A 27,960-nucleotide genomic window follows, 5' to 3' on the forward strand; every position below is an offset into this window, starting at 1 on the left:
TTCAAACTTTTATATTAATTGTAAAGTCTTATTTTTCATTTTAAGGGGTATCCCCTTGCTGAAGTAATTTCCTATTGTAGCCAAGTTAATAATTTCTGTATAAGTAAATACTAATTGTTTCTGCACTATGAAATGTCATGATTAACTTTGATTGGCAGTTTGTGATTTGCCTATGTGTTAACTGAAGTCAGAACAAATTATTTTTTGGGAGGAGGGGGAAAATCAACCATCATTGTGTATTTTTCTTTATTACTTTGTTAATGAAGAAATGCTTCACTAAATATAATTTGAAAATAGGGATATTTTAGAGAATATCTAACGAATCTTTGCTGTATTTTATTTCCACCATCATTGAAAATGGAAATTTGTGTGATGTTGAAAAATATTTTATAAAAGCCCTTTTTTTTAAGCTTACTTGCAAAGGAAGTATTGTAATCACGAAAACATTTGGGCTTCATATTTCAGCGAAAATATCTATTTTGACCACTCTCAAATCCATTTGAATGAAGTTTTTACATACCTATGAACAGAATAAAGAATTTTTTTTTTTTTTCCAAAAGAGATTGTAAAATGGATTCAGGAGAAATTTTTTCATGACATCTAAATGTGTGCAGGTATGTATCTCGCATAACTCAGAAATGAGTAGCCTCAGAACGTTGAAAATTTGTGTATGGGCTTCTATAATATGTCGTTATGCACCTTCCTTTTTGGTTGCAGTCAGCCTATATATATATATATATAGGCAGAGTGGGTGTATATATATATATATATATATATATATATATATATATATATATACCCACTCTGTTACTTTGCCAGTGAGCTTAGCTCTTTTATTCTTATATATTGGTAAATTGTGCATTTGTTTGCAGTAAAAGTGATTGAATTATGTTATGTTCCAGTTAAGGTTTTTATGCCTTTAGTTAATCTGCATGCAATAGTTGTAGAATTATCAATGATTTAAAAGTTGTTTAAGTGCTACTAAGCTGAATGAACCCACTATTTGTTTACATTTGAAACAGTAGAATAGTGAATTAAGCCAGTTTGTGCACTTCAGTGTCTAGTAGTATAATAGCCCCTCATTAATATGAACAACAACCAATATTTTTAAGGTACTGATTCTACCAAATGTTGCTGTGTCATCAAAAGAATTGCAAACAATGTCTGCTAGAACTGTTTGCAGTTCCACACCCTAGAAGTTCAAGCATGGGCCTAATGTTTTACTCAACAGCATCCTATAGAGATTTAATAATATTTATACAAAGGATTTGTAGCCACTAAATGATTTGGAATTCAGCCAGCTATTTGTTGAAATATATGATTTTCAGCTGCATATAGCGTCTAGCATTATCTTTCTAAAATAAAACCCACATCTCTTTCAAAATAAGTATAACTACCAATGGCCATGTGTGATAAATCAGCGCATTCTTGTTACATGCAGTGCTTCAGAACCATGATCTAATGTATAAAACAATAAGAATTTATCTTTACTCTATTACAGAGTTGCTTCCATCATTATGTTGGACAAAATAAATTCTAGTTCTCATGCTTTTCATGTTACATCTCAAAGCTCTTGTAATATGCAAGAGAACAAGAGTTGGGGCCAAAAATAAACTTTCAGTTTTGTGCACCAAAAAATCTATCCTCCTACATGCTGTCCGAATTGCTTGTTTTTGCATACAAATTCTAAGTTTAATTGTAAAATAAATGTTTCTTAACAACATTTTTAACTGTATTTGGTGTTTTAGGTTTTCCCGTATTTTACAATTTTTAATGAAGATGTTTTGAGTTTTTATATATTTTTGCCTTGATGGGAAGTGAGAACTGAATTAATTGAATGAGAAATGTATCTGTAATGAAATTTGAGGAAATAAATTTAAATGAAATGCAGCAAAAAATGTGTATAATTTAATAGATCGTTCAGTGAAGTCGTGGTGTCTACATCACATTTTTTTTATTTGTGGAGCACTACCAAATGGTCATTATTCTTAGATCAGGTGAATCTTGTTCTCTTGCATATTAATAACAAGAGCTCTGAGATGTAACATCAATAGCACGAGAACAAGAATTTATTTGTTCTCGTGCTATCTCTATGCTTTTAATATCTGAGATGGTTCTGAAGCATTGCATGTAACAAGAATGTTCTGATTTATCACATATGGTCCTTCGTAGTTATACTTATTTTGAAAGAGGTGTGGTATTTATTTTACAAAGATAAAACTAGACACTATTTGCAGCTGGTAATCAGATGTGTTTCAACAAATATTTGGCTGAATTCCAAATTATTCAGTGGCTACAAATTCTTGGTATGAATATTTTTAAATCTCTGTAAGATGCTGCTAAGTAAAACATTAGGCACATGCCTGAACTGACTTCTAGGTTGTCAGTTGCAAACATTGTTTGCAATTCCTCTGACAACACTGCAACAACAATCAGTACCTTGAAAATATTGGTTTTTGTTCATATTAATGAGGGACTTTTATACTATTAGGGTGTTAATAATTAAATGTTTTTATATTTCTTACATATGCAGTGCTTATTTGTAGGACCTGCTCACTTCCTTCCAATTTGATGTTATAAATGCTTAAAACATCTGTAGGTAATAGTCTGTTTTATCATTTACTGTTGTAAAATGTTAAAAAATTAATTGGAGAAACTTCATGTGTATCCTGTCTTATATCTCTCTTGTATCAAGTGTTAGTGTTATGTGTAACACATGTATTCTTTTTTTTTTTTTTTTTTTTTAAATCTTAAAAAGTAGTATTCGTGTAGGTGCTTTCCATCTTTGGAATCAATCCGTCTTTGGAACAGGCATAAACTTTGGTGTTAATGCAATCCAGTGCAGTAAATGTGTTTTCTTTTTCTCATAATTTACTCTAGTTGTCTTTGTTGCAAGAAATCAGCATATAGTATACTGTTTTAAAGCTTATGGGCTTTAAATTGTGTTTTTGAGGACAGTAAATAAAATAATTGTATTTTTAAGCAATTTGAATTTATAATTGGATTTTTGACATCATTGGGTTCAACCCAGTGATGTCAAATACCTTAACATCTGCATTGTCTATGGGTCAGCTTTTTTTATATTGTTTTTGTGCCCTTAAAAATAATTAATGGTTATAATGAGCATATTCTACTTTAACAAATATGAATACTGATGTTACTCATCTGTTCTTACTCCTCACGTATACAAAATTTTCTTACTTCCTGAATTCAGGAAATAAACTTCTCACAAAATGACCTGTTTCTGGTATTGGTACTCTTTACACATTCATCTTGTGGTCCTTCAAAATCGTAGATGAGACAGTTCATTCTGTCTGTAATCCATCTCCTATGTTAATGGAAACATTTGAGGAGTCCTGTGAATGTTGAAAATACTTGATAATTCGCTCCTTGTGTTTAAAATTTGTTATACAAAGTGTCAAAGCTGTATTGGGTGATTTATTATTATTTTAATCAGCTTATTTTTAAAAATGATTTGCAATTATGTTAAAATGAAATATTAAAATCATCTGTAAGGCTTTTAGAGATATTTTAAATACTACAAAAATAGAAGCTTTTTATTGAAGTAATATCATTTAAAATATTTTTAAAGTACATGAAAATGTGTCATGTTATAGTAATCTAAAAGCATATATGTGATGAGTGCACTAATTTAAAACAAATGATGCAGGATCTAAGTAAATATGTTATAAAAACACCATCTTATAAAAAATTGAAAATAGATCATTAAGGTAAATTTTTTATATGCTACATATGCATCATTTCATAGTGTAGAAAATCATTTCATAAAATTAATCGAGATTAATGCCTCCAAAAGTGACTTAAATGGTAAATTATTAATGGTTATTCAGACAAAGTATGTATGATGCAAGATGGTTGGTGTCCACAATCAGTCAATAGTCTTTACATTTTTGGATCATAGATGAAATTACACATTTAGTGGAAACAAATGTTGCTTTATTAATATCACATAAAAGTGAAAGTTTATCTATTCTTGCTAGTGGTGCCATTAAAAAAGTTGAAAACAAATTTAAATGTGAAGTTTTTAGTTTTGTAACGATAAATGCAGCAAACGTAATGGGGGGGGGGAAAAATTAGAAAACAGTTTTTAGCTGATATTGTATTGTTGTTCAGGTTATGTTTTTAATTTATTGGCCAAATATTTAGATTTATCAAATGTTACTGAGCATGTAGAAAATATTTTGGGGGGGGGGGGAAAAAAACCAACTTGCGTTTGCTACATTTAATGAATGTAATGGAACTAGTTTAAATATGCTATTTGATTTGTGCTTAAAATCAGTAGGCAACTTCCTTGGAAAGCTATATAAGTAAGGATGATTGTTGTTCAGATATAGCCAGAATTTTGTATTTTTTACTTCCTGAATACAGGAATGGGGAATTTCTGGATTTAAAAAATTGTATGCATACATTGTCTTTCTGTGCACTGCATTTGAAATAGGAATGAAATTTTCACAGCCAGTGATTTGGAAGTTTAATGTTCTTAATTCATTTTTATTGCTGAAGAGGCTGCAAAAATAATTAAGAATTTTTGAAATCCATTAGGAAAGGAGATTAAGCATTTTGAAGGAGGTATATGTGTCATGAAACAATTTTTTCCATTGTTTGTATGAAATTTGTTGATAATTTTCCGAATGTCATTTCAAAAGATAAAAAAATTTCTGTTAGAGATCAAAATCAGAAACTATGAAATAGTTTAGTAGCTTGTTTAAAGAAACATAAGGTGAAACTCATATTGTAAAGTTTTGAGCTGAAATATTAAGTGTAAAAGAAAATAGAAAATAGAAATAAATGCTCACCATCAACAAAACTGAATTTGGTTTTGCTTGCTACCAAGGGAAAGTGTATTTAATTATATATGAATGCCGATATGACAATATAAAGTATCCATGGAGACTGATAGCCTAGATGCTGGAAAGACCATAAAATCAGGATTCATATGATCCTTAAAAGTTCTTAGGTTATTCTAGAAACGATTTTTGGTCCTTAAAAGTCCTTAATTTCAGTCAAATTCAGCAAAAGGTCCTTAATTTTACTCGTCTGACATTTCTGTCCTCCCCCTACTGCTATTAGAGTGGGAATTAACATTTGGGAGGAATATTTTTTGGTTATGCATTGACAAATATGCATCTGAAGGGTAAATATGTGAATTCTTTACTACTAAATGTAAAGAATGGATGCTCAATTTTTAGACACAAAGCCCTGCCTTAGCTGGAACAAACATTTTGAAATATATTTTTTTTAAATGAAAATTTCATAAAATATTACATCAAAAACAATGTTGCCCTTTTTTGGATATGAGCTGTTTTTTTAGTCCAAAGGGATTTGAATCCCGAAGGACTATTAGTTTCGTTTTGGCATTTTGCGTCGGACGGATAAATGTCGGTTCACTTTTCAAACTGTTGCCATAAAATGTTAGAGTCCTGCATTATATTTGAAGAAATTAAATAATGAAAATCTGCGTAAATGTATGTATATTTCTCACATTGTCATAAAATAACGGTACGTAGAGTCATCGAATTTTGAATAACGTAATCCTCCAACGAATATGAGCATGTGGAAGACCAAATTTGAAATTTGTTTTATGATCGATTTCCTATTTTTTAAAACTTTGACGAATTTTTGATTAACAAACTCAAGGATTTCAAAGCGAGCAATGGCAACGTTGTGCAGAAAAAACATTTTTATCTCCAGCGCGTGAGTCTCTGTATCGGAAATTCTAAAGATATGCTCGTTTTAAAACTATTTTGCGATATTGCTGTTGCACTGGATCTTATGGTTTAAGTGCGAGGAACATGATATTTAATAAAGAAAGGTAACACACAAAATGTTAAAAAACGCCCCTTTGGACGTAATTTAAAATCTGAAACATTTCAGATTTTTTTTTTTTTTTTTTTTTTTTATATAGTGCTAAATTTGGTGATTTAGCAACATTTTATTTATTTCAAGATCAGTTTGTATTCAGAATTTTTTATTCAGAGATTTGAGAATTTTTTGATGATTTTTTTTACGAACATAACATTTATAAAAATCATAAAAATAATTATAGTGTATATAATTTTAATACACTAATTTAAGAAATAACATTAAAAAAAAGCATTTTTATTTTCTTCTGCCATAATTTAAAGTGACATTACTTTCCAGTTGGATGACTTGGGAATATTTTGATTCTGAGAAATAAACAAGATAATTAACACTGTAAAGCACAGTTTATGAAATACTTCTCAAAAGAAACAAAAATGCTGTTGTAATATTTAAAAATTAATTTCATTTGTCTTCTTTTATATTTTTTCATGGTAAGAGTTTTTTCAGAATATTTAAATGCATATCTGTTTTCTTTTGAAAATTCATTTTACAGTTTTCCTTTCTGATCCCCCCACCCCACCCCACCCCCAAAAAATATTCAGGCTTTTTCTCTTTGCACCTTGGAAAGATTTGAGACCTCCAGTTTCCAGAAAAATATGCTGAAATGAAAAGTCTCTTCATGGCTATTGATATGTAATGGATGTGTTTTATAAGAAATTTGTGATAAATTAATTATCTTTTGGAGAATTTTTCAAAGAACAATGAAGAGAAATTTATTTGAATGTTCTCCCTCTGAATCCAGAAGTCTTTCTCTTAACATATTTATTATCTTATCTTTCCACTAGACACTAACATTGAAGCAATCAAAGAAATTGAAAACTGACAATTTATTAAAAGATTTATATGCTTGCCTTAAATTCTAAAAATTTTGCCATCCCTAAATTGTGTTGCTCTGTGCTTGACTAAATTCTAAAAATACTGTCACAATGTCTCTAGTTCCAAGTTCAAAGGGGGGGCAGTTCTATATCCTCCCTTCTTCTGGGACAATTGACAAAATTCAAATTGTGTTTTTTCATGTCTCAAAAGCACGACTTAGATTTAATTAGAGATTTTCAGATTTAATTAGAGATATGTATTAGATTTATATATAGCATTGTTCTAACAGATGTATTTTGGCAAAAATCGGTATTTTTCTGAAATGGCATGCCAATTTTTTTCCATATTCTGATTCTACAATTCAAATTATGCAAAACTACCAAGTTTTGAAAAAATCGCATGAGTAGTTTTTAAAAAATTAGTTCTCAAAATTTTAGCTCCTCGATGTTAATTCAGTTTAATGTACATTTATATTTATTATTTTTTTATTGCTCTTATTCATTTCCTTCTTTCACATTTCAAAATTTAGTTTTATTTCAAATAAATTCACCAGTTTTGTGTGATTTATTCTTAAAATTTGTATTTTAAAATAATTTTTATAAATTTTTTGAAAAACATTTTGAATTCTAACCTATAAAATTTTTACTATCATCTTAAAGTAGATGTATTTCTAAGCATACCTGCAAAAAATTGGAGCTTTTTATGCAAAATTTCCAAAGATGTACATGAATTTACATATTGGCACGTTTTGAAATTTGGCATATTTGTTGAAAGCAATAATAACATCTAATGTGGTTTACACACTTTGTAAAAATTATTTGAAACTGAGGAATGATGTGACTTTTTTCCTGTCATGCACATGTAAAAAGGGAAAGGTAAATAGGTTGCTATAAATTAAGAAGTTCGCCAAGTGGATTATTCTTGATGCAAACTAAGAAAAATACGGCAAGATAAATTTTTGAATTTTTCCGTAAGTTTCGCACCAAATTTTACAAAATTTAACATTTAGGCAGAATTTGAGTCATAGAATCGAAATATGGAAAAAAATTTGCATGTTATTTCAGAAAAAGTGCAATTTGTTCTAATATAAGTATCAAAATTCTTATATTAGAACAAAGCTATATATAAAATCTAATATATATAAGTCGCGCTTTCGAGCACAGCAGAACGAAAGATATAGAAATGTCCCCCCCCCCCTTTTTCCCGCAGTGCATTGTTGAAACATTTATAAATTAGGAGATGAAGCAGAAACTGGTGGGACATTGATTTACTTATTGAAACAAATAAACTTAGAAAAGATGCTAAAAAGAACAGAACTGATGTAAATTACGTAAAATATGTGGAAAATTTTCAAATGAAAAAGATGCATACATTTTCAGGTTTTGTACGATCCTTAAGAGGCCTTAGGTTTCTTGGAATCGATTTTTGGTCCTTAAAAGTCCTTAATTTCGACCAGATTCAGCAGGAGGCCCTTTATTTTAATCATCTGTTTGACCTCTGTTTTTTTTTTTTTTTTTTTTTTTTTTTTATGACTAATTAACATTTTGAACAAATATTTTTGGAGATTCATTGACAAATATAGTTATCTTTTGAATTTGTGAATAGGTTCATGTATAATTTGTTCCTGTTTCTAATATAAATGGTAGGATACTCAAGCTTCTGAGCAAAAAGTGAAACATAAGCATTTCAAAACTATTTAATTTTTTTTTTTTTTTAATGGAGAGGTCTTAAACAACTTTTCACTTTCGGGAATGTGAATTCTTTGTTTAAACGGTTCCAAATTCGGTGATTTATCAACATTTTGGCAATTTTAAGATCAGTTCCTGTAGAAAATTTTAAATTTGGAAATCTGGGAATTTTTTGACGATATTATTTTTAAAACATTATAACATTGATCAATTTAATTAAAATAATGCTAATATATTGAAACATTTTTATCTTTCGCTATCATATTGTAAAGTGACATTATTTTCCATTTTGGCTACTTATACAATATTTTGATTCTGGAAAATAGACAAGGTAATAAATGCATAAATTGCACTTTACCACAGTTTACTAAACAGTTCTGTGCAAAAGTAAAACAACTGTGTACTTAATTAAAAAAGACCTTTGTTTTAATTTTTTCATAGTAAAAGTTTTCCCCATGTAATTGTCTCAATATGCATCAGTTTTCTCTATAATTTTACACTTTTTTCCCTCTGATTTTTTTTTCCAACATATTTCTGGCTTTTTGCTGTTACAGAATTGGTAAGAGTCTTTTTTCTTTAGGGTTTTAGACGTTGCAACTTGTTTAGAAAGATTTGAAAGGCAAGATTTATAGACCCATGAAACTAGAAGATTCCATAAAAATGTCTTCATGGTATTAACACATAATGGATATATGTTACAAAAAGTTTATGATGAACTTTTGCTCTTTGGGGAATTTTCGGAAGAACAATGAAAACATAATATTTAAATGTTTTACTTCTGATACTAGAATTCTTTTTTTTTAACATGATTATCTTCCCTTTGTTTTCTCTACTTTTCACTAGACACAAGAATGGAAAATATAAAAAATGCTTCTATTCTTATCACATGGATAGGCATTTATAGAAAAAAATTTTTTATATATAAAGAAATTGAAAGTTGACAATTTAAAAGATTCATCTCATATGTCTCAATGCATCATCAGTGGTGTATCAGGGTGGGGCAAGGGGGACATCTGTCTCCAGGCACAGCATCCGGGGAGTGCCAAATTGACATAACAACATTTTAAAATGAAATGTTTTTCATTCTTGGCATACAGAAGGGGAAGGGCACAAAATCTTCGGTTGTCCCCGGGTGCTGAAAACCCTAGCTATGGCTTTGTACATCAAACACAGTGCTGGCGCTATGCGTTTTCTCACCTGATGCAATCTCTGTTGATCCTAAATTCTGCTGCCTAGTGCCTTCCTAAATTCTAAAATTTAGTGCCTTCCTAAACTCTAAAATTTTGCCATTTCTAAATTTTTGTTGCGAGGACTTTCGTGCGACTAAATTAAAAAAATTCTGCTACACCGACTCTGTAACTGGCCCTTACCATATATCATTTCGCATTTATTCTGAATATCCATATTACTAAAGAAATAAAATTAGAATGCCTAGGAAAACTATACATTCTAAATGCATTTATTTTTTAGAATAACAGACATTTTTAATTAAATCCAAAAATTCTAAAATGCAGAGGAAACATATTAAAGAAAGAAACCGAAATACATAAAGAAAAAGAAAATTATTTTTCAAAGATATGTACAGTTATTATTATGTAAATTAAGCATTAGTTTATAATTTCAGCCTTTGCTGTAATTTTCCTTTTCCATTCCTCACCAGAATGAAAGTCACTTAGATAGTTTTTAAACTAAGGTTTTGTTATTGTAAGACAGAATTTGTTTCTGGCCTCTGCTTGCACACTGCATTAGTTCTTACCAGCTCTGCTAATTTGTAATTATTCATCTTTGCATTTTCACTGCTGATATTTGAATTTAATACACAATAACTGCGTTATGACGAGTTTAAGGTTTGTTATGAAGTGTTAATGAGCCAGCTTAGATTAGTCCACATTTTTAGTTTTAATTTGACTGTTCCTGCGTAATTGGATCACCATAAGCGGTAGCTGATTTTGCTAGCATAAGAAAGAACATGCCTTTATGTTCTAAGGTCTTTTTAAGTAAGAGGTTTATTTAAACCTTTATCTGACTTTTTAGTTACTTTCAGACATAGCGATATTTTGCTTTACTTCTGTCAGAGGTTTTGGACTATTTAACTTTTATCATATCAGATAAAACCTCATAGGTACATAGCCGAGAGATTGACAAGTTAGGAGGTAAAACACACAGAAACTAGTGGGTATATTGATTTGTATATTGAAACAAAATAACAAATAATAAGTGTAAACAAATTGCTAATTTTTAGAAAAGATGCTTGAAGAGAAGGAAATTGATATAAATTAGCCAGAATGTCTGAAAAGGATTCAAATAATTCGTTGAGTATTGTTCCTGCAAAGTGTAAATGTTTCGTATCTTTTAATGTGTAGCTGTCTTAATATCGTTTAAGAATCAATGCCATAAATTACATGTATTTTAAACTGTGACACGTTAATAGATTATGATTTTAATAGTGCTGTTTTAACAAATATTAAAAAAAAATAATTCAATAGTGGCCATGTAAATCTATAATGACTAAGGGTATGTAACTAGCTAATTTAATTATTTGTAACTAATTGATCACCCTTGAAAGTTATTTCTGCATATTAAAGTGAGTTATTGCCTTTCATTAATCTTTACTATGGTCACAAGATACAGCATAAAAATATAAAAATGAATGTAAAACTTAAATCTTTGCATCTAGTGAGACTAAAAATAATACAAAACAACGTATCACCTGTGTTGCTTTAGTGGCTTACTGGAACCTTAAAATATAATAACTGGATTAATTACAACTCCAGAAACTTTACATACATGAAGTTATGATACTAACTACGTCAGACAAACAGAGCTCAACTAACTTTCAAAACTTGCCTGCATCAGGCATTGGGGTTCTTAGTTATGTTTTAATGGGAATTTTTTAGAAATAAGAAAAATGTAATTTTAGCCATGTAATCTATTGATTAACTGCACAGTTTAATTATTTGTAATTAATTGCTCAACCATAGAACTTACTTCTACATGTTGAGTTATTGCTTTCCTTTAATCTTTATTGTGGATATCCAATTTAACATGGTGTCAGAAGTGAGATTCGCGAGTGAATGCCAGTGACCCGTCTGAAGAAGAAAAGGCCTGGCGATAAGAAATAAATGTCGGCAAAGAAAAAATGCGAGAGCAATTCCAACAGGTGAAAGTGGAGCTTACAGAATAAACTGGAGCCATAAAAGACGATGTGGAAATAAGAGAACTGGCTTCTGAAGAATCAAAGAATGAAGAAATGAAGGAAGTAACTAACAAACTGCCTAAGAAAGATCAAGAAGTGATGGAGGAAGCATCTAATGGGATTAACGAAAAAGAATGAAAGCATGAAGAAATAAAAGACTGGAAAGAAGCTTTTGATTCTCAAGTGCCTGAAGTGGAAGTGGAAGAAAGGGGAAATGCGACTGTTAAGTTCTTCGAAACTGATAGTGAAGTTATGAAAACACAGTCAGTCAGTGTTCCTCGTGTAAAGTGCGAGTGTGAGGTAAGTTAGTATCGAGTGAATACCTTGTCAAGAGGGCGAGTCAGAGTGTCTTCTAGAGTGCGAGTTAGTTAATCAGTCCGTGCGGAGTCGATCGAGTTGACAGCAGGGCAGCAAGTGCCGAGTGGGTCGTCAAGTGCATCAAAAGAGTCTCTTTGTATATCACAGTTCGTACATCGTTGAGAGAGTGTGTTGAGCTCCGGGAACGACTAAACCGAAGAGTCAGGAGCTGTGCTCTGTGTGTCGTTGAGTGCATCACGAGTTGTAGCGTGGATAGTCTTGAGAACACGTGGAGTTCCGAGAACGACCAAGCAGAGTCGAGAGCTGTACTCTGGTGCTTTGCAGTGAAGCTGTCTCCACCATTATTGCCTGACAGTGGGAAGGCTGTGTCGCTGATTGTTCCAGAATGTTTAATGTAGATCTTTGACGACTGTAAAAGTGTTTTGGAGCTGCCCTGATTACATATTGATAAATAAAGTGTGTTTTCGATACTTCATCAAGCGTCGTCGTTATTCACTCCAAATCCACACGAACCCCATATGAACATGAAGGAATAAAATAACGTAACAACTGGTGTCAGAAAAAAAAAGCAACAACTGTACAGGAACGGTAACATAGCTTCCCCGCAAAGCAGTTTTAGGGTTGCCATAAAATGGTAAGGGAAGGCAGGGTTGCCACATTTGGCGACAAAATTGGTGATATGCCATGGACAGATGGAGAACCTTCTGGAACGAATTCTTATCGGTTTAATCCAGAATGTTCTCGAACACCAACCAAAAGCTATATAAACCCTGCTGGTCCACAGAGAGTTAGTATCAAGTTTGTGTCTCATCTAGCGAGTCAATCCCTGCAGAGTCAATCGACTTGACAGCTGGGCAGCGAGTACCGAGTGAGTCGTCGAGTGCACCGAAAGAGTCTCAGTGTATCGTGGTTAGTGCATCGTTGAAAGAGCGTGTTGAGCTCTGGGAACAACTGAACCGAAGAGTTGCGAGCTGTGCTCTGTGTGTTGTCGAGTGCATCACGAGTTGTAGCATGGAAAATCTCGAGAGTATGTGGAGTTCCGAGAACGACCAAGTAGAGTCAGGAGCTGTACTCTGGTGCTTGGCAATGAAGTTGTCTCCACCGTGATAGCTTGATAACCTGAAAGCTGTGTTGCTGATCGTGTCAGCATGTTTATAACAGTTCAACGGCTGTAAACAAGATTTTGGAGTTGTCCTGATTAATACTGGCCAATAATACTTGATCTTGTGTCGTCGTTATTCACCCCAAATCCACACGAAGCCCGTATGAATGTGAAGGAAGAAAATAATGTAACAACTGGTGTCAGAAAAGAAAAACTCAACAATTGGTGTCAGAAGTGGGATTTGTGAGTGAATGCCAGTGACCTGTCTGCAGAGGAAAGCCATGGTGGAAAAAACGAAGACTTTGATGGACTTCCTAGCTGAGATGAGAGCTGAAATGAAAGCCGAACTGAAAGCATAAAAGATTAAATCTGGATATAAACTGATGACAGCTGAGATGAAAGCTGAACCGGAAGGGATGAAGACCGGACGAGAAAAGATAAATGCTGGCCGAGATAAGGTGAGAGAGCAACTCCAACAGCTGAATGTGGAGCTTACAGAAAAAACTGGAGCTATAAAAGACGATGTGGAGGTGACAGAAGTGGCGTCTGAAGAATCAAAGGAGGAAAAAATGAGGAAAGTAGCTAATGAACTGTCTGAGAAAGATCAAGAAAGGATGAAACAGCTAACAGGATTAAAGGAAAAGAATGAAAACATGAAGAAAGAAAAAACTGGAAAGAAGCTTTTGATTCTCAAGTGCCTGAAGTGGAAGATAGGGAAAATATGACTGTCAAGTTCATAGAAACTGATAGTGAAGTTACGAAGTCACAGTTAGCAAGTATTGAACCATCTGTAAGTTCATGTGATGCAGAGATGGAGGAAGCTTATGTGCAGCTTAAGCAGTGTGCTCCAGTATTGCGAGGAAATTCACCCACCTCACAAACTGGGTGTATGCCTCATAGTGCAGGTTTTGCAGACAAGGACTTGATTCTCAACCTGGATACTTTTGCTTGTAAAGGATCGAATTCTATTCATGACCCTGGTGCAAACATCGTAACTGGTTTTCAGGAAATAGAGGTAAATAAGCATCATGTACCATCTGCTAAAGATACCGAGGTGAACTATGCGCATGCTGCGAATTTGTACAGAGTGGTGTACAAATTGTTTTAGATTTTCCTGTGGATGAAAAGCCTGAAAGAACTAAATCTCCAGACTGTGATATGCAAAACAGAAATACATCTGAGAACTGCAATGGAAAATTATTTGACCCGGGTATAAATTAATGAAAAGACTGAGACTGAAATTCATTCAGAACTTTAATTTGTATTATTTAAAATTGTTGTGTTTAATTTGTGTATATAACTTGTGCGTAATGTAAATATTTGTTTCTTTCATTATGTTATTTGTATGTTTTAAAGCGTTTTGTTTGTATCGAGTTTAGCTTCTGACCAAGGGTTGTACTGCCCAGGACATGCAGTCCTTGCGAAGGGGCAGTGTTATGAAATGTACAGGTACGGTAAGATAGCATCCCGCAGAGCAGTTTTTAGGGTTGCCATAAAATGGAAGGGAAGGCAGGGCTGCCATATTTAATGAGAAATTGACCATTGGATGACAAAATAGGCGATATGCCATGAACGGCATATCGCGTCTTTTGTCACCAAGGATGGAGAACCTTCTGGAACGAATTCTTACTGGTTTAGCCCAGAATGTTCTTGAACACCAGCCAAAAGCTATATAAACCCTGCTGGTACTCGGAGAGTTAGTTAGTATCGAGTTGATGTCTTGGCTAGCGAGTCAATCGAGTTCAGAACTTTAATTTGTATTATTTAAAATTGTTATGTGTTTAATTTGTGTATATAAATGTGCATAATGTAAATATTTGTTTCTTTCATTATGTTATTTGTATGTTTTAAAGTGTTTTGTTTGTATCGAATTTGGCTTCTGACCAAGGGTTTTACTGCCCAGGACATGCAGTCCTTGCGAGGGGGCAGTGTTATGAAATGTACAGATACGGTAAGATAGCATCCCTGCAGAGCAGTTTTTAGGGTTGCCTTAAAATGGAAGGGAAGGCAGGGCTGCCACATTTAATGCGAAATTGCCCATTGGGTGATAAAATAGGCGATATGCCATGGACGGCATATCGCCTCTTTTGTCACCAAGGATGGAGAACCTTCTGGAACGATTTCTTACTGGTTTAGCCCAGAATGTTCTCGAACACCAGCCAAAAGCTATATAAACCCTGCTGGTACTCGGAGAGTTAATATCGAGTTGGTGTCTTGGCTAGCGAGTCAATCGAGTTGACAGCCGGGCAGCGAGTGCCGAGTGGGTTGTCAAGTGCACCGAAAGAGTCTCGTAGTGTATCGCGGTTAGTGCATAGTCGAGAGAGCGTGTTGAGCTCCGAGAACAACTGAACCAAAGAGTTGGGAGCTGTGCTTTGTGTGTCGTCGTTTGCGTCACGAGTTGTAGCGTGGAGTGTCTCGAGAGTATGTGGAGTTCGAGAACGACCAAGCAGAGTCAGGAGCTGTACTCTGGTGCTTTGCAGTAAATGTGATAGCTTTATAACCTGAAAGCTGTGTCGCTGATTGTGTCAGTGTGTATATAACAGTTCTACGACTGTAAATGAGATTTTGGAGTTGTCCTGATTAATACCGGCCAATAAAGTGTGTTTCGATACTTCATCAAGTATTGTCGTTATTCACTCCAAATCCACACAACCTCGTACGAACGTGAAGGAAGAAAGTAACGTAACAACTGGTGTCAGAAAAGAAAAACGCAACAGTATGCATAAAACCCCCAAGCGAGTATGTGATAAAATGAGGCATAAAAGAAAGAATCAATGTAAAGCTAACTGTTAGTAAAATCTAAATAAAAAGCCACTAATCTTCTTAAAAATGTGTGGGACTATTATAAGCATAAAATATAAATGTTTTAAGAAATTTTATAATTTAATGCTAATTACTTGAACTATGAAGTTAATTTTATTCTTGTGTTTGTTTTATAATTAAATTAAATATTAGATTATGTTTAAGAATAATGCATCTTACTTTGTTTTATGTTATTACAAATGACAAAAGTGGTACAGTACAAAGTCCGAAATCTGGATGTCCATTATCCGGAATGATCTAAAATCTGGACTGAAAACCACCAACGACGTTTTCCTCGTAGGCTGTACACATGCATATTTGATTCCGCCCTCCATGCATAATAAAACATCTGGAGAGTTCCAATTCTTAATTTCACTTCAATACTTAATAAAATACCTTGTGATTGAAGAAGCAATCATTTTAGCATAAATTTGTACGATCAGTAAACTCCGATGCTGCGTATTTACTTGGCACACATCTCAAACCAAAACATTCCACATGGATACATCATTGATCTGACGCCAATCTGGCAAATCATTATTTATTATACTTTCCTTTCATCACCGCATGTTTATCAAAACATGACAACTTAAGTAGTAATGACTCATGTAGCAATGCCTAAATATTTTTTTTTTTTTTTTTTTTTAAATTTTAGTAATTGAATAATAAAGGAGTATGGTCATCTTTTATTTTGACGTTATGCTTGGCGATGATTACTATTAGTAACAGATGCAGGAGTTAAATGCGAAAAATTTACCAAAAATTTCTTTCCATTTGCTAAAAATAGACTTTATTGATGATACTCATAAACCCAAAAATTACATTTAGGGCTATTTGAATTAAGAGTAACTGACATAAACCCAGAACCAGTGCCAGGACCCAAATGGCCACACCGAGTCGCAGAATTTAGGACCCACAGAGACTGCATCAGGCTGTAAGATAGCGCCGACCCTCAATAAGGAGCCCTTGAAGAGCTAAATGAAAAGTCATTGTCTGCATTAGGGGTCTTCAACTTTCACGCCTGAAAGCCACATCAATAAATTCACAAAGATCTGCAGGCCGCATGTCTGTCAAAAAAAAGTGTAGTCAGAAAATTCATATAAAAATGGAAAAAAGGGAGGTTTTTGCAGGACTACAATTGATTCTAAGCGAAGAGATAGTGTTACAGATTTGTATATATATATATATACACACACACACATATATATATATACTTTGGTTCCAGAAATTCAGATGGAAATTGAATTAAAATGTTTTGCAACTGTTTTTAACTATGGGGGAAAAAAAAAGTATAAAGATGATTGTACAGAACGATGTTACAAAATGCATTTACAATAAAAAAAGGGGGAACTTACATTGCTGGCAGGAGAGGGTAGTTAGTTTAGTTTTAGTGTGAAATTTGACATTGATTTTGCTTGATTAAAGCTTCAATATCCAGTTTAATCTATGTTGTTGCAATTTGTAAAGTTTCCTCCAAATGTCTGTCTGTCAAACGTGTTCTTGTTTTTGATTTTAGGATTTTCATTTTGCTAAAAAGCTGTTCACGTATGTAGATACTGCCAAAGATGGAAGACATGAAGAGTGCATGTTTACGAAATCCTGGATATTTGTCTTTAGTCACGTACTTCAAATAAAAATCAATCAATATAGGATTTTCAAGAAATTTACATTTAACTGCAGAGTCACACTGTAAATGTATAAATTCTAATTGAAGTTCAAGTGGAACACTTCCAATGTGTACTGAAAATGGCGAGAGAACATTCTGATAAAAATTTCATTTTCACGAAAATCGGAATATCTGCTTTTGAATTTCCCTTTCTAATTTAAAATGCATTGTACATAATTATTTGAAATTCGGGCATTATTCACAGACTCCATCTGTTTTAGAAAAGTGAGTAGAACTCTTATTTAGTAACTGACTTTCCCACAGGATTAATTTTGTCTCAAAAGCTTTCACAAAGTAATAAAGATTCTTTTCCTAGTAAGTGGTAGTTCAAATCATTGAGATGACCTCTAATATCGACGAGAAATGCAAAGTCTCTCAAACATTTTTCATTGCTGAACTCGTGAACAGATTTCCCTTAGATTACGTGAATTGTTGAACTTCGTTCTTCAAAGAAAACAAGCGTTGAAGCATCTTTCCTCGGCTTAACCAACGTACTTCCGCGTAATACGCAACATCACCATATTGAGCTTTCAAATCACTCAAGAACTGTTGAATTTGCTTGTGAAGTCATTTAGCATGAAATTAAGCATTTTTACAACAACTTTCATCACATGTTCAAAGTTTGAGAAGGACTTCTTGCACAAATTTTCTTGATGGATGATGCAGTGGAAAGTCATCATAGTAGTATTTCCAATTGCCTTCAGATCAGATTTGAGTAATGTTGTTACTCCTATTTTCTCTCCAGTCATAGATTTAGCACCATCTGTGGTTATAGCAGATATATCACTGACGTCCTACTCACATTTATTCAAAGTTTGCTTCAGACTCGGATACAAATCTGTTCCTTGTGTTGTACCTTTAAGTGAAATGACACTGGCTAATTCCTCTATAATTGTGAAGTCTCTATCAATGCCATGAATAAAAATGGCTACTTGAACAGTATCTGTTGCATCTGTTGATTTATCCATTGCTTCAGAATAAAACTCGACATATTTTTTGCATTTGGATTTTAATTTATTGAATATCCTATTGCGAGATCCTGTATGCGTCTCGCTGCTGTCACACCAGACAAGCTACTATTCGATGTGACTTGAGCCTGTGATGGACAAAGCACATCAACTACATTTTGAAGACATTCTTTTACAAATTCTCCATCAGCAAAGGGTTTTCCATGCTTAGCAAATTTTTCTACTATCATGAGACCAACACAAACACTATTTTCAGATTCTTTATTTGCTGTAGACTGCTGAAAATTTAGTTTTGATTTTAAGTCACTCACCTTATCACTTCGAAAATGACCTTCCAATGCAGAATATTTCTCTCTGTGCTTAGTATCATAATGTCTCTTAATGTTGTATTCCTTCATTTAAGCTACACTGTCGTATCAAATAAGGCTAACTGCTTTTACCCTTTTGTACAACCAAAAAATAAAGATCTGACCACTTTTCTTTGAGGGGGGGGGAAAAAAAACTTGAATTTTTTTGTTTTGTTTTGTTTTGTTTTGTTTTGTTATCACAGCTTGCCATTGCGTGCTCATTCAAAAAGACTAAACACTTCTGAATTTTAGAATGTGGAATGAGGGTGAGTAATCTAGCTTCAAATCAACTGTAGAAAATCTGCTTATCACCAAATCAAACATGATGTTTACGATCACCATTCCCTTTGACAACTAATTGCAACATTAGGAGAAATAGAATTCTGTTAATTTATTTCCCTTCCCTTCTATAGTAGAGTTCAAGGCCACCTTTGGGGAAGTATTGATGAAAGATTAACATCTGTTGCAAACCTGTTAGAGATAAGAATCTACCCTTTTATAGAATTTAGATTTTATGGGTAGGCAATTGTTTTATTTTTAAAATTACGAAAGATAGAGTGAAATTTTTGAAAACTTTGTCATTTTCATAAAATTTTATATAAAATAATATCAGGCATGTCAATAAAATGTTTTAAATATCAAGAATAAGAGAAAAAAATTACGACAAAAATCTGACAATTTTCCTTGAAATTAAAATTTCTTTAATTTTTCTTCAAATTCGAATGTGGGGCCACTAAAATGCCTTCAGCGGGCCACGGGTTGAGGACACCTAGTCTACAATAACATGTCTAGAATAAAAACTTAGCCTACCCCCAACACCCCAAAAAAGCAAACTAAATTTAGTAGTTATTATTATTTTTTTAATGTTGGAAAATCTAAAAGGTATGTGATTTTGTGAAATGATGTAGTGAAATATAGACATTTCATAAATTTAAAAAAAAAAAAAAAAAAAAAAAAAAAAAAATATGAAATTGTTTGAAAATTTGTATGTTTGTATGTATGTGTTTAACATTAATATTCTGAATTATTTGAATTTAAGCTGGATTTTTGATAAATGGTAATCTTCAGGATTTTTTAAATGGGCTTGTACACACCACTATGTGAAGAACTGGCAATTTTTATGCAAATTGTGAAAGAGAATAGTAATGCAGTAGACAAAAATATTCATTCAAAAATTTTTAAGATGGCAATCAAATGAATGTAGGAATGTTTTATTTCTTTAGAAGTCAGTTTTAGTTGCTTTAGATAAAATGCAAAAGAATACTTGCAGCAGTGCTGAAGTTGTTAAAGTTCGGAAAGATATTGGAGACAGCTTAAAAAATCTTGATAAAGCATGCATAAAACTATTTAAAACGAAATCTGAAGAATGACTGTCATCAGCACATTTTTTAGTGTATTAACGATTTGGTAATTAAATAGCTAATGTTAGTAGAATTATAAATTAAATTGTTTTATTCCCCATGCAGTGCAACACATAATGAATATTAAGAGAAAGCTAAGCCGGAAAATTAAAAAATACAAGAGCACGGGGCATTTAACATTTAATAAATAAATATCTCCTTTTGATTTCGAGAAACTGCTAGACAATTTCATGCGTGATTAAAAAGCATATAAAAAGGAGGAAAACCTCCCAGTTCTGTTAGTTTTTTTATGAGTTTTGCTTAGAAAACTGCTGTTGTTGACTGTAGCGAATTCGCAGCGAGATTGGATTAGCTTTCTTTACGTTTTTCTGTTTTAAATTATGTTCTGTTGAATGTTTTTAGTAGTTTAAAAGATAACTACTGTGAGATAATGGAATATTGTACAAATATCTGAGGAACTTAAAGCATTTTGTTTTAGTTGTTGTGATAATAATAAATTTTATTCATTTTACATTTGACTTGTGCGTTCAGTTCATAACGTACCCATACGCACGCAACAGTATTCTATTACGCACGTATAAAGTTGAAGCCCTTTATTAGCAAGTGAAAAAAAAATAGCATTAGAAATATTAAAAGAAAAATGTGCAGACAGTGCTTTGCTCAGCATTATATTAAAATTTGTAATTCATGCTCCACATTTTTGCAAAACCCTTTGTGAATACAAGGCATGTGAATCACTGACTACATATGAGTGGCGCCAATCAGTAAAACTTAATGAAAGAATGCATAGAAGAAAAAGAACTGGATATTTTTAAAATGCACAGTTTAAAAGTACAGCAAGAAATTCATCAGCAGGAATTGAAAGAATGTTTTCTACTTTTGGAATAGTACACAAATTAAGAGATCAAAGACTAAAAGGGGTAGCAAAACTCTTTGTTTTATTTTGTTTAAAGCACCTATCGCAGATATGATGTGATATGTTGTTTTGAAAAAGTTATATATGGAAGATATAAATGTGGTTATATTTCTGATTTTCTGCTTGTATTTATGTAAAAGATATAACTACAAGAATTTTTTAAAAAAATATTTATTTGCGAGTTTATATTTTAAGTGATTAGAGTGACTTTGTGAATTACTAAAGACAAAAAGTTTCCAAGATAATTGCTTCTTATGCTATCAATAAAACTACACTTCTCAAAAGTGAAATTGCAACACCAAGAAAGAATCCTCGTAGCGTAATGCAAATTGCACGATCTAGAGTTGTGAGATGGATATGAAAATGATTAAAAAAACAGACACATAAAAATCTTTATAAACCAATTTATTCCATATCTAATGTGCCGAACTGAGGCAGCAATATAGGCCACAATCCGGCGAGGTACATTGATGGTTATCCTGAGGGGGGGGGGCTGCCTTTTCCAAGCCACATCTACTGGTGCACACAGATCATCCAGGGTTTGCGGCCATGGTTCCCGGTTAATGTCATCTCCAGTGACATTCCACAGGTGTTCAATGGGATTCTGATATGGAGAGGCTGCCGGCCAGAGTAGGATGTCAGATCCGTTCAAGCTGTTAAAAGAGTACACTGTGCGTCATGCGGCTTAGCATTGTCTTGCTGGAATACCATGTTGGGTGTGTCCTTCAACTAGGGCAGAACAAAAGGCTCCACAACTTGAATGGTGTAGCAGTCTGCTGTCAAAATGCCGTTAATGTGTACCAGGGGTGTCTTGTGATCAAACATTATGCCACCCCAAGCCATAATCCCGGTGCAGTACCGGTGTGACACTCGCCGAAATGGGCTGTTTCGTACCGTTCTCCGGGTCGCTGTCATATCCGTCGATGGCCATCATTCCTCCACAGAAAAAAACAAGATTCATCCATGAACAAAACCCTAGTGCCATTTGATGGTCCATGCACTATGATGCTGACACCGCACCAGGCATCTAGTCTTTTGTTCAGCAGTCAATGGTACCTGTAAACGTAAGTGTACTACATGCAATCTATTGAGTATAGTTTTGGGTGGACACAGATCTATTTACTCTGGAGGCAACCGACTTCGGATGTCACATGACATGGAGAAGGGTCTCCAATAGTAGACTGCTGAATACACCAATCTGTGCGCTCTGACGTGCACCTTTGCGCAGCATTTCCTTTTCGATGAGCAGGTACACCTTCCTGGAATTCATCATGTGACACAGCGTTCGATGGTATTCATGTTGTGCCCAACATCAGTGATTATTGTGTGCAGCAACAAACCAAATTCCTGGAGTCAATAATACGATCATGCCCCCCCCCTCCAGTCGTTAACTGATGGTATTTAGCTCGCCGACATTTCAGAAGCATTTTCTATGCTTCTTCTAAAGTCTCCAATGCTCCATAAACCCTCAGATGCTATTTGTGAGAAGAGAATGTGGCCGCATATGCATAGTATGTGGTCCAATGCATGCACAACGTTTATCATTTGCATATCCACCTCGCAACTCTTCCCGCAATTTACATGATGCTACACGCATTCTTTCTTGGTGTTGCAATTTCACTTTTGAGGAGTTTATATATGATTTAGATTATCTCTAGTTATTAAATATTACATTAGTTTACAAGTGAAAGTGTGTATTATACTTCTTAATATATAATAATAACAGGTTTAATTACTTGAAAGTCTTTAATGCATGATAACTATTTAATAATTCAGTGTAAGGGGGAAGTATTTAAAATAAAAAAAAAATTGTTGTTATAGACTGTTTACTAGTAATAAGAATCTCTTAAATTTAAATTGTATAGCTTAGCAAAAAATTTTGCTTTGTTTATAGTTCAAAGATGTATAATGTACAGTGTGAAAGGGGAAAGAATTAAAAGCAATAACTGGTGATAATCTTAGTATGTCTAATTCATATAATCTTTTTAATTATACAAATTCTTTTATCTTTCCCTAAAGAACTAATGTGTACTGCATAATTTCCCAGCTTCTTTTTTAGAGTTCTAAAACTAGAGGGGAGAAGAATATTTCATGAATGAATATTGTATTCTTTGGGATGTGTTAAAAATTGAATAATATGATATCACAAATTCAAAAATTAAGATGGAATTGCACATTTTTCAAAAGATTTTTTGTGTAACACATGTTCATACACAGATGTGTATAAGCAGAGAAATAGAAAAATGCTAAAAACAGAGTGGACATGTTTAATAGAAAAGGGGGGGGGAAAATTAGGTGAGTCAGATATTAGTAACTTCCTTTAACTTTCCTTTATTGTAAATAAGTCGTTTTGTTTTAACTTTTTTTAAACTAGTGAAACTTTTTGCCTTTGACACCAATGAAGTCTCTTCCCCCATTTTTAATAAGATCTTTTAATTTTTTTATTAGGTTGATGTGATGGAGAGAGAAGTAAGTGAAGACCAAGACCCGGAAGAGAGTGAGAGAGATGACCGCACAGAACAATCTGAACATGACAATGTCCCTCCAGAACAAAATGATGAAGGTAGTTACCTAAATGAATTTTAAAGAAATTTGTAATTTTTTTTTACAAAATCATGTATATAATGTGGCATAATAATTTTTTTATTTTCATAAAGGTTTATCATTGAGACTTAATATGGATGAAATTTTTCTAGAGAGTGAAAGTGATAGTGACAGTAATCCTGATAGTGCATCTTATCAGAGTAATCAAGATAATACTAGTGCACAAAGAAGTGCAACAACTGGTGGAGCAACTGCTAGTTCTGACACAGGTACCACTTGTTCAAACTTCCTCTGCAGAAGAGAATTTTTGAAATTTAAAATAATGAATTATCCTGCCATTCTTAAGCATTTAAGATGAAAGTATTTTTAGATCTGAATATGTGTTAGCAAGTACAGTCAAAACTCTTTAATCCGGACGTCCATAATCCCGAATGACCTATAATCCGGACCTTAAAGCTACAAACTTTCTGCGCATGCGTCAATGCATAATGCATTAACGCATGCGCATATGCATCTACACATGTGCATAATGTGTTTAGGCATGCACGTTTAATGTATAACGGACAGTATAAGCTAAGCTAAAATCATCTAATTATCTTTTTCAGTTAATGTTGCAGATTGTGTTGTTCCTTAATCTTCTAATTGGACCCGACTTATTATATTTTGCAGACTGTTAGAGCAATTTTATAAAAGTAAGCTTGAACTTTCGATAATGTGAAAAAGAATTTCCTATTCTGGAGCTACCAAAGGATCTACAAAGCGAAAGCATGTTCCGATGTCCATAAGAAAAAAGTGGAATTGCTGCAAAAAATGGATAAGGGCATATCCTTTGATTCTCTAATCCTTCCGAAATATGTTTATCAATTTCACGCTGCTCTGCGCAGGGGGGGGGGTGACATCGCGTCGCACAATGAGCTGGAAGTTGATCTGTCAGCACTATCCTTATCTTCAGGTCAGATGTTTTTATTTTATTCGGCTTATAATTCCTTACTAAATGTAGTATTTCATGTCGATGTACTCCGTCTTTGATATGATTTAAATCAAATTTCTCATCACTATAAATATCACGAATACACATCAAATAGTTTTCTGGTTGCAATTTTCTAATTTCGACTATGCGTAATGTATGCTTTACGCATGCGCAAGTTGAAAGAAATGTTTAATAAAGTAAACGAATAAATAGAATTTTTTTTGTAAATTTTGATATCCTTTAGATCATAATTGCTCTTATTTCATAAATTACGGTTTCATATTTTTAATTTTATAATTTCTGCATGCCGTCTTACCAGATTTAAACTGATGATCTATAATCCGGAAAAACAAATAATCCGGAATCGCCGAAGTCCCGACAAGTTCGGATTAAAGACTTTTGACTGTATAAAATCTTTTAATGCTGCCTATTTATGTAGTCTGTATATTTTTTAATCATATTTAAGTATTAAGGTCTAATAAATAACTTCATTGTTTTGAAAGAAAATTAACTTTTCATGAGTAGACTTACCAAATTAGTTTTTATTGATTAATACCGTATAAAAGTAAATATATTTTTTTCATCATTCCATTTTTATTTTCTTAGAATCTGGTACTTATAAAAACAAAACTGAAAATATTGCCCACATGTATTTCAAGTATTTAATTAATCAGATGGTATCTACTATAAAATTTGAATTTTACAAGTTTTTTCCCTTCTGAATACATTATATTGATTTTAGTTCATAAAAATGTATGTAGGAAGTATATACTGTCTTTTATGTATGTACTGCTAGTTTAAACTCTTAACTGTAAAATAAACATATTGGTAGACTGTGCTTTAAGCATTTATAATGTATTTGCCTACAAAGATAAAACCATATTATTCGAACTATGATATTTAAATTCACTGCAATTCTATAAAATTGCTAAAAGTGGTTAGTTTACAGCTTTAGAGCAGAAACTATTTTTAAAATTTTTAAACAGAAGAGATAATAAACAAGTAATGAACTGAATAAAAGAAAAAAAGATGACGAAGTAATTTTGTTGTATAATTGATTTATATTCCATAAATGCTTCAAGGAATAGAGTAATATTTATTAAACTTTCTTGTTCTGTCTGAACTATAGTATTGTAAAATTAGTAGAAAAAGGAAAGAAATAATTTGTCTCTTCCAAGAAAAATTATAATTTTTTTCAATATCTTATATTGTTTTATGTGGTTTCAAAATCCTGAATTTGATCACTTCTGTAATTAAAGTCTGTATCTTTACTTATTTTGTAATTAGACTTTAAGTGCTTGTATATATTGTACATTATTTAGTGATAAATGACATAATAAATTAACATCAAATTAATTCAATCTGATATTTTCCGAGAATAGTATTTATTCTCGTTAATCTGATAAAATGTAGATTTAAAAATGTGAATTTCATTCATATGAGTTCTCCTGTTTTGCTTTGCTTTTTGTTATTTTTATTATTTATCAGTTCTTTTGTTACCATACTGACAGCTTCTGAAGTTTGAGGTAGGAAATGGATTTCTGTTTAGCGACTGCTGTATTCTCTTGATGTGGATTTGTAAAGCCAGCAAAATTGTACTTTTTTGGAGTAGGAAACAATTTTTTTGATGAACTGTCTTCATTGACACAAGCAATCACTTTCAGTAATGCTTACGTATGTGATGCTTGTGCTTTCAGTGATGCTTAAGGTACAGTCAAAAGTCATTAATTCGGACACCCATAATCCGGAATGATCTGTAGTCCAGACCTCAAAGCTACAAACTTTGTGACGCATGCGCAGAAAATTTGTAGCGTCACGTGGGCGCATGCGCGTAAGACCTTTACGGCTGCACAGATGCATGTGCGCATGTGCATGATACGTTTACGCATGCACGTTTTATGTATAACGGACGGTATAAACTAAAATTATCTAATTATCTATTTTAGTTAATGTTGCAGATTGTGTTGTTCTTTAATCTTTGAATTGGATCCGGCTTATTATTTTTTGCAGACTCTTAGAGCAATTTTATAAAAGTAAGCTTGGAACTTTCGATTATGTCAAATAGAATTTCCGATGCTGGAGCTCCCAAAGGATCTACAAAGCGAGAGTATGTTTTGATGTCCATCAAACAAAAATTGGAATTGCTGCAGAAAAGGGATAAAGGCATATCCTTTGTTTTTCTAACTATTCCAAAATCTGTTTATCAATTTCACACTGCTCTGCAGTCGGGGGGGGGACGCCTTGGCACGCAATGAATTGGAAGTTGATCTGTCAGCACTATCCTTATCTTCAGGGCAGATGTTTTTTATTTTATTTGGCTTATGATTCCTTACTAAATGTAGTATTTCATCTCGATGTACTCCGTCTTTGATATGATTTAAATGAAATTCCTCATGATTATAATACGCTTCCGATAGTGAAGAAAGTAACACAGAGGTTATTGAAAATGAAAAATTTTTGATTGTCAAATTAGTCGGTATTCTCAACACAGCAATTATAGGACTTGAACAGCGGAATTTTGTAATTGAACAAGAAATTATGTCTGTTTATAGAATTAAAGAGAAAGTATTATCACATCAAACAAAGCAACTTAAACAACTTACATTGAAGTAATAGATCATCATAACTATATATATATTGGGTTTTAACAAAAGTTTCCTGCCATCACAAAAATTGTGTGCACAATAGCTTGCGTTACCATGTTTAATTATATTTTGTCAAATGATTTTTAGCATTTGAAAGAAAAACTTTAGAACACTGTTTTGTGGATTTGTAAGAAGAAAATATCGTTATCATTAAGCGCAAGGTGTCTGAAACGGAACTATTACGCTATCAGATTAGAACCATCATTTGCTTTCAGTTCTGTTGCAAAAAATCAACTACAGAATGGCACCAAATCATGTGTATAGCTTTAAGTACTAATGTCGTATCATATGACACTGTGAAGGTTTGGCACCGAAAGTTGAAAAACAAGGACTATAACATTCAAGAAACAGAGTGCTCTGGCCGACCTACTGATGTTGATGAGGCCCGCCTATGAGAACTTGTGGAAAAAGATCTGTATGCAACCACTCAAGAGCTTGCTAAGGAGTTAGATGTTAGTGCCATGTCCATTAGTCGTGCTATGCATTGCATAAACTTGACGTAAAAGTTCAGTCGCTGTTTTGAATCTTCCATTCTGCACAGGGCATCCGAAAAGAGGTTAATCTGATTTTGAACTTCTGCGCTGAAGGCTTTGAAAAACTACCAAAATCTTGGCAGAAATCATAGATTTGGAGGGTGATTACTTCCTACGCTAAAGGTACTAGTTTCATGTTTCTTTTTTTCCCCCCTAACTTATTAAGAACCTTTTTTTTTTTTTTTTTGGTGGAAAACTTTCGTTA

General features: G+C 33.0%; 1 protein-coding gene across 3 annotated transcripts in view; it reads left to right on the forward strand.

Annotated features, from left to right (window-relative positions):
* Positions 1–27,960, forward strand: part of hyd (E3 ubiquitin-protein ligase hyd) — a 260,665-nt gene that overhangs the window by 151,210 nt on the left and 81,495 nt on the right. For 2 of the 3 annotated variants that reach the window (XM_085815615.1, XM_085815616.1), the window contains 2 exons: positions 23,512–23,626; positions 23,760–23,876. In XM_085815615.1, coding sequence (XP_085671741.1) covers positions 23,512–23,626; positions 23,760–23,876 — 232 coding nt within the window. Of the gene's footprint in view, positions 1–23,511; positions 23,627–23,720; positions 23,877–27,960 lie in introns of all 3 variants that reach the window. The other variant, XM_085815614.1, reaches the window with a different exon arrangement.

Source organism: Stegodyphus dumicola, chromosome 4 (assembly GCF_044657685.1).
Source record: "Stegodyphus dumicola isolate Sdum_Otavi_A_Nest chromosome 4, ASM4465768v1".
NCBI lineage: Eukaryota > Metazoa > Arthropoda > Arachnida > Araneae > Eresidae > Stegodyphus > Stegodyphus dumicola.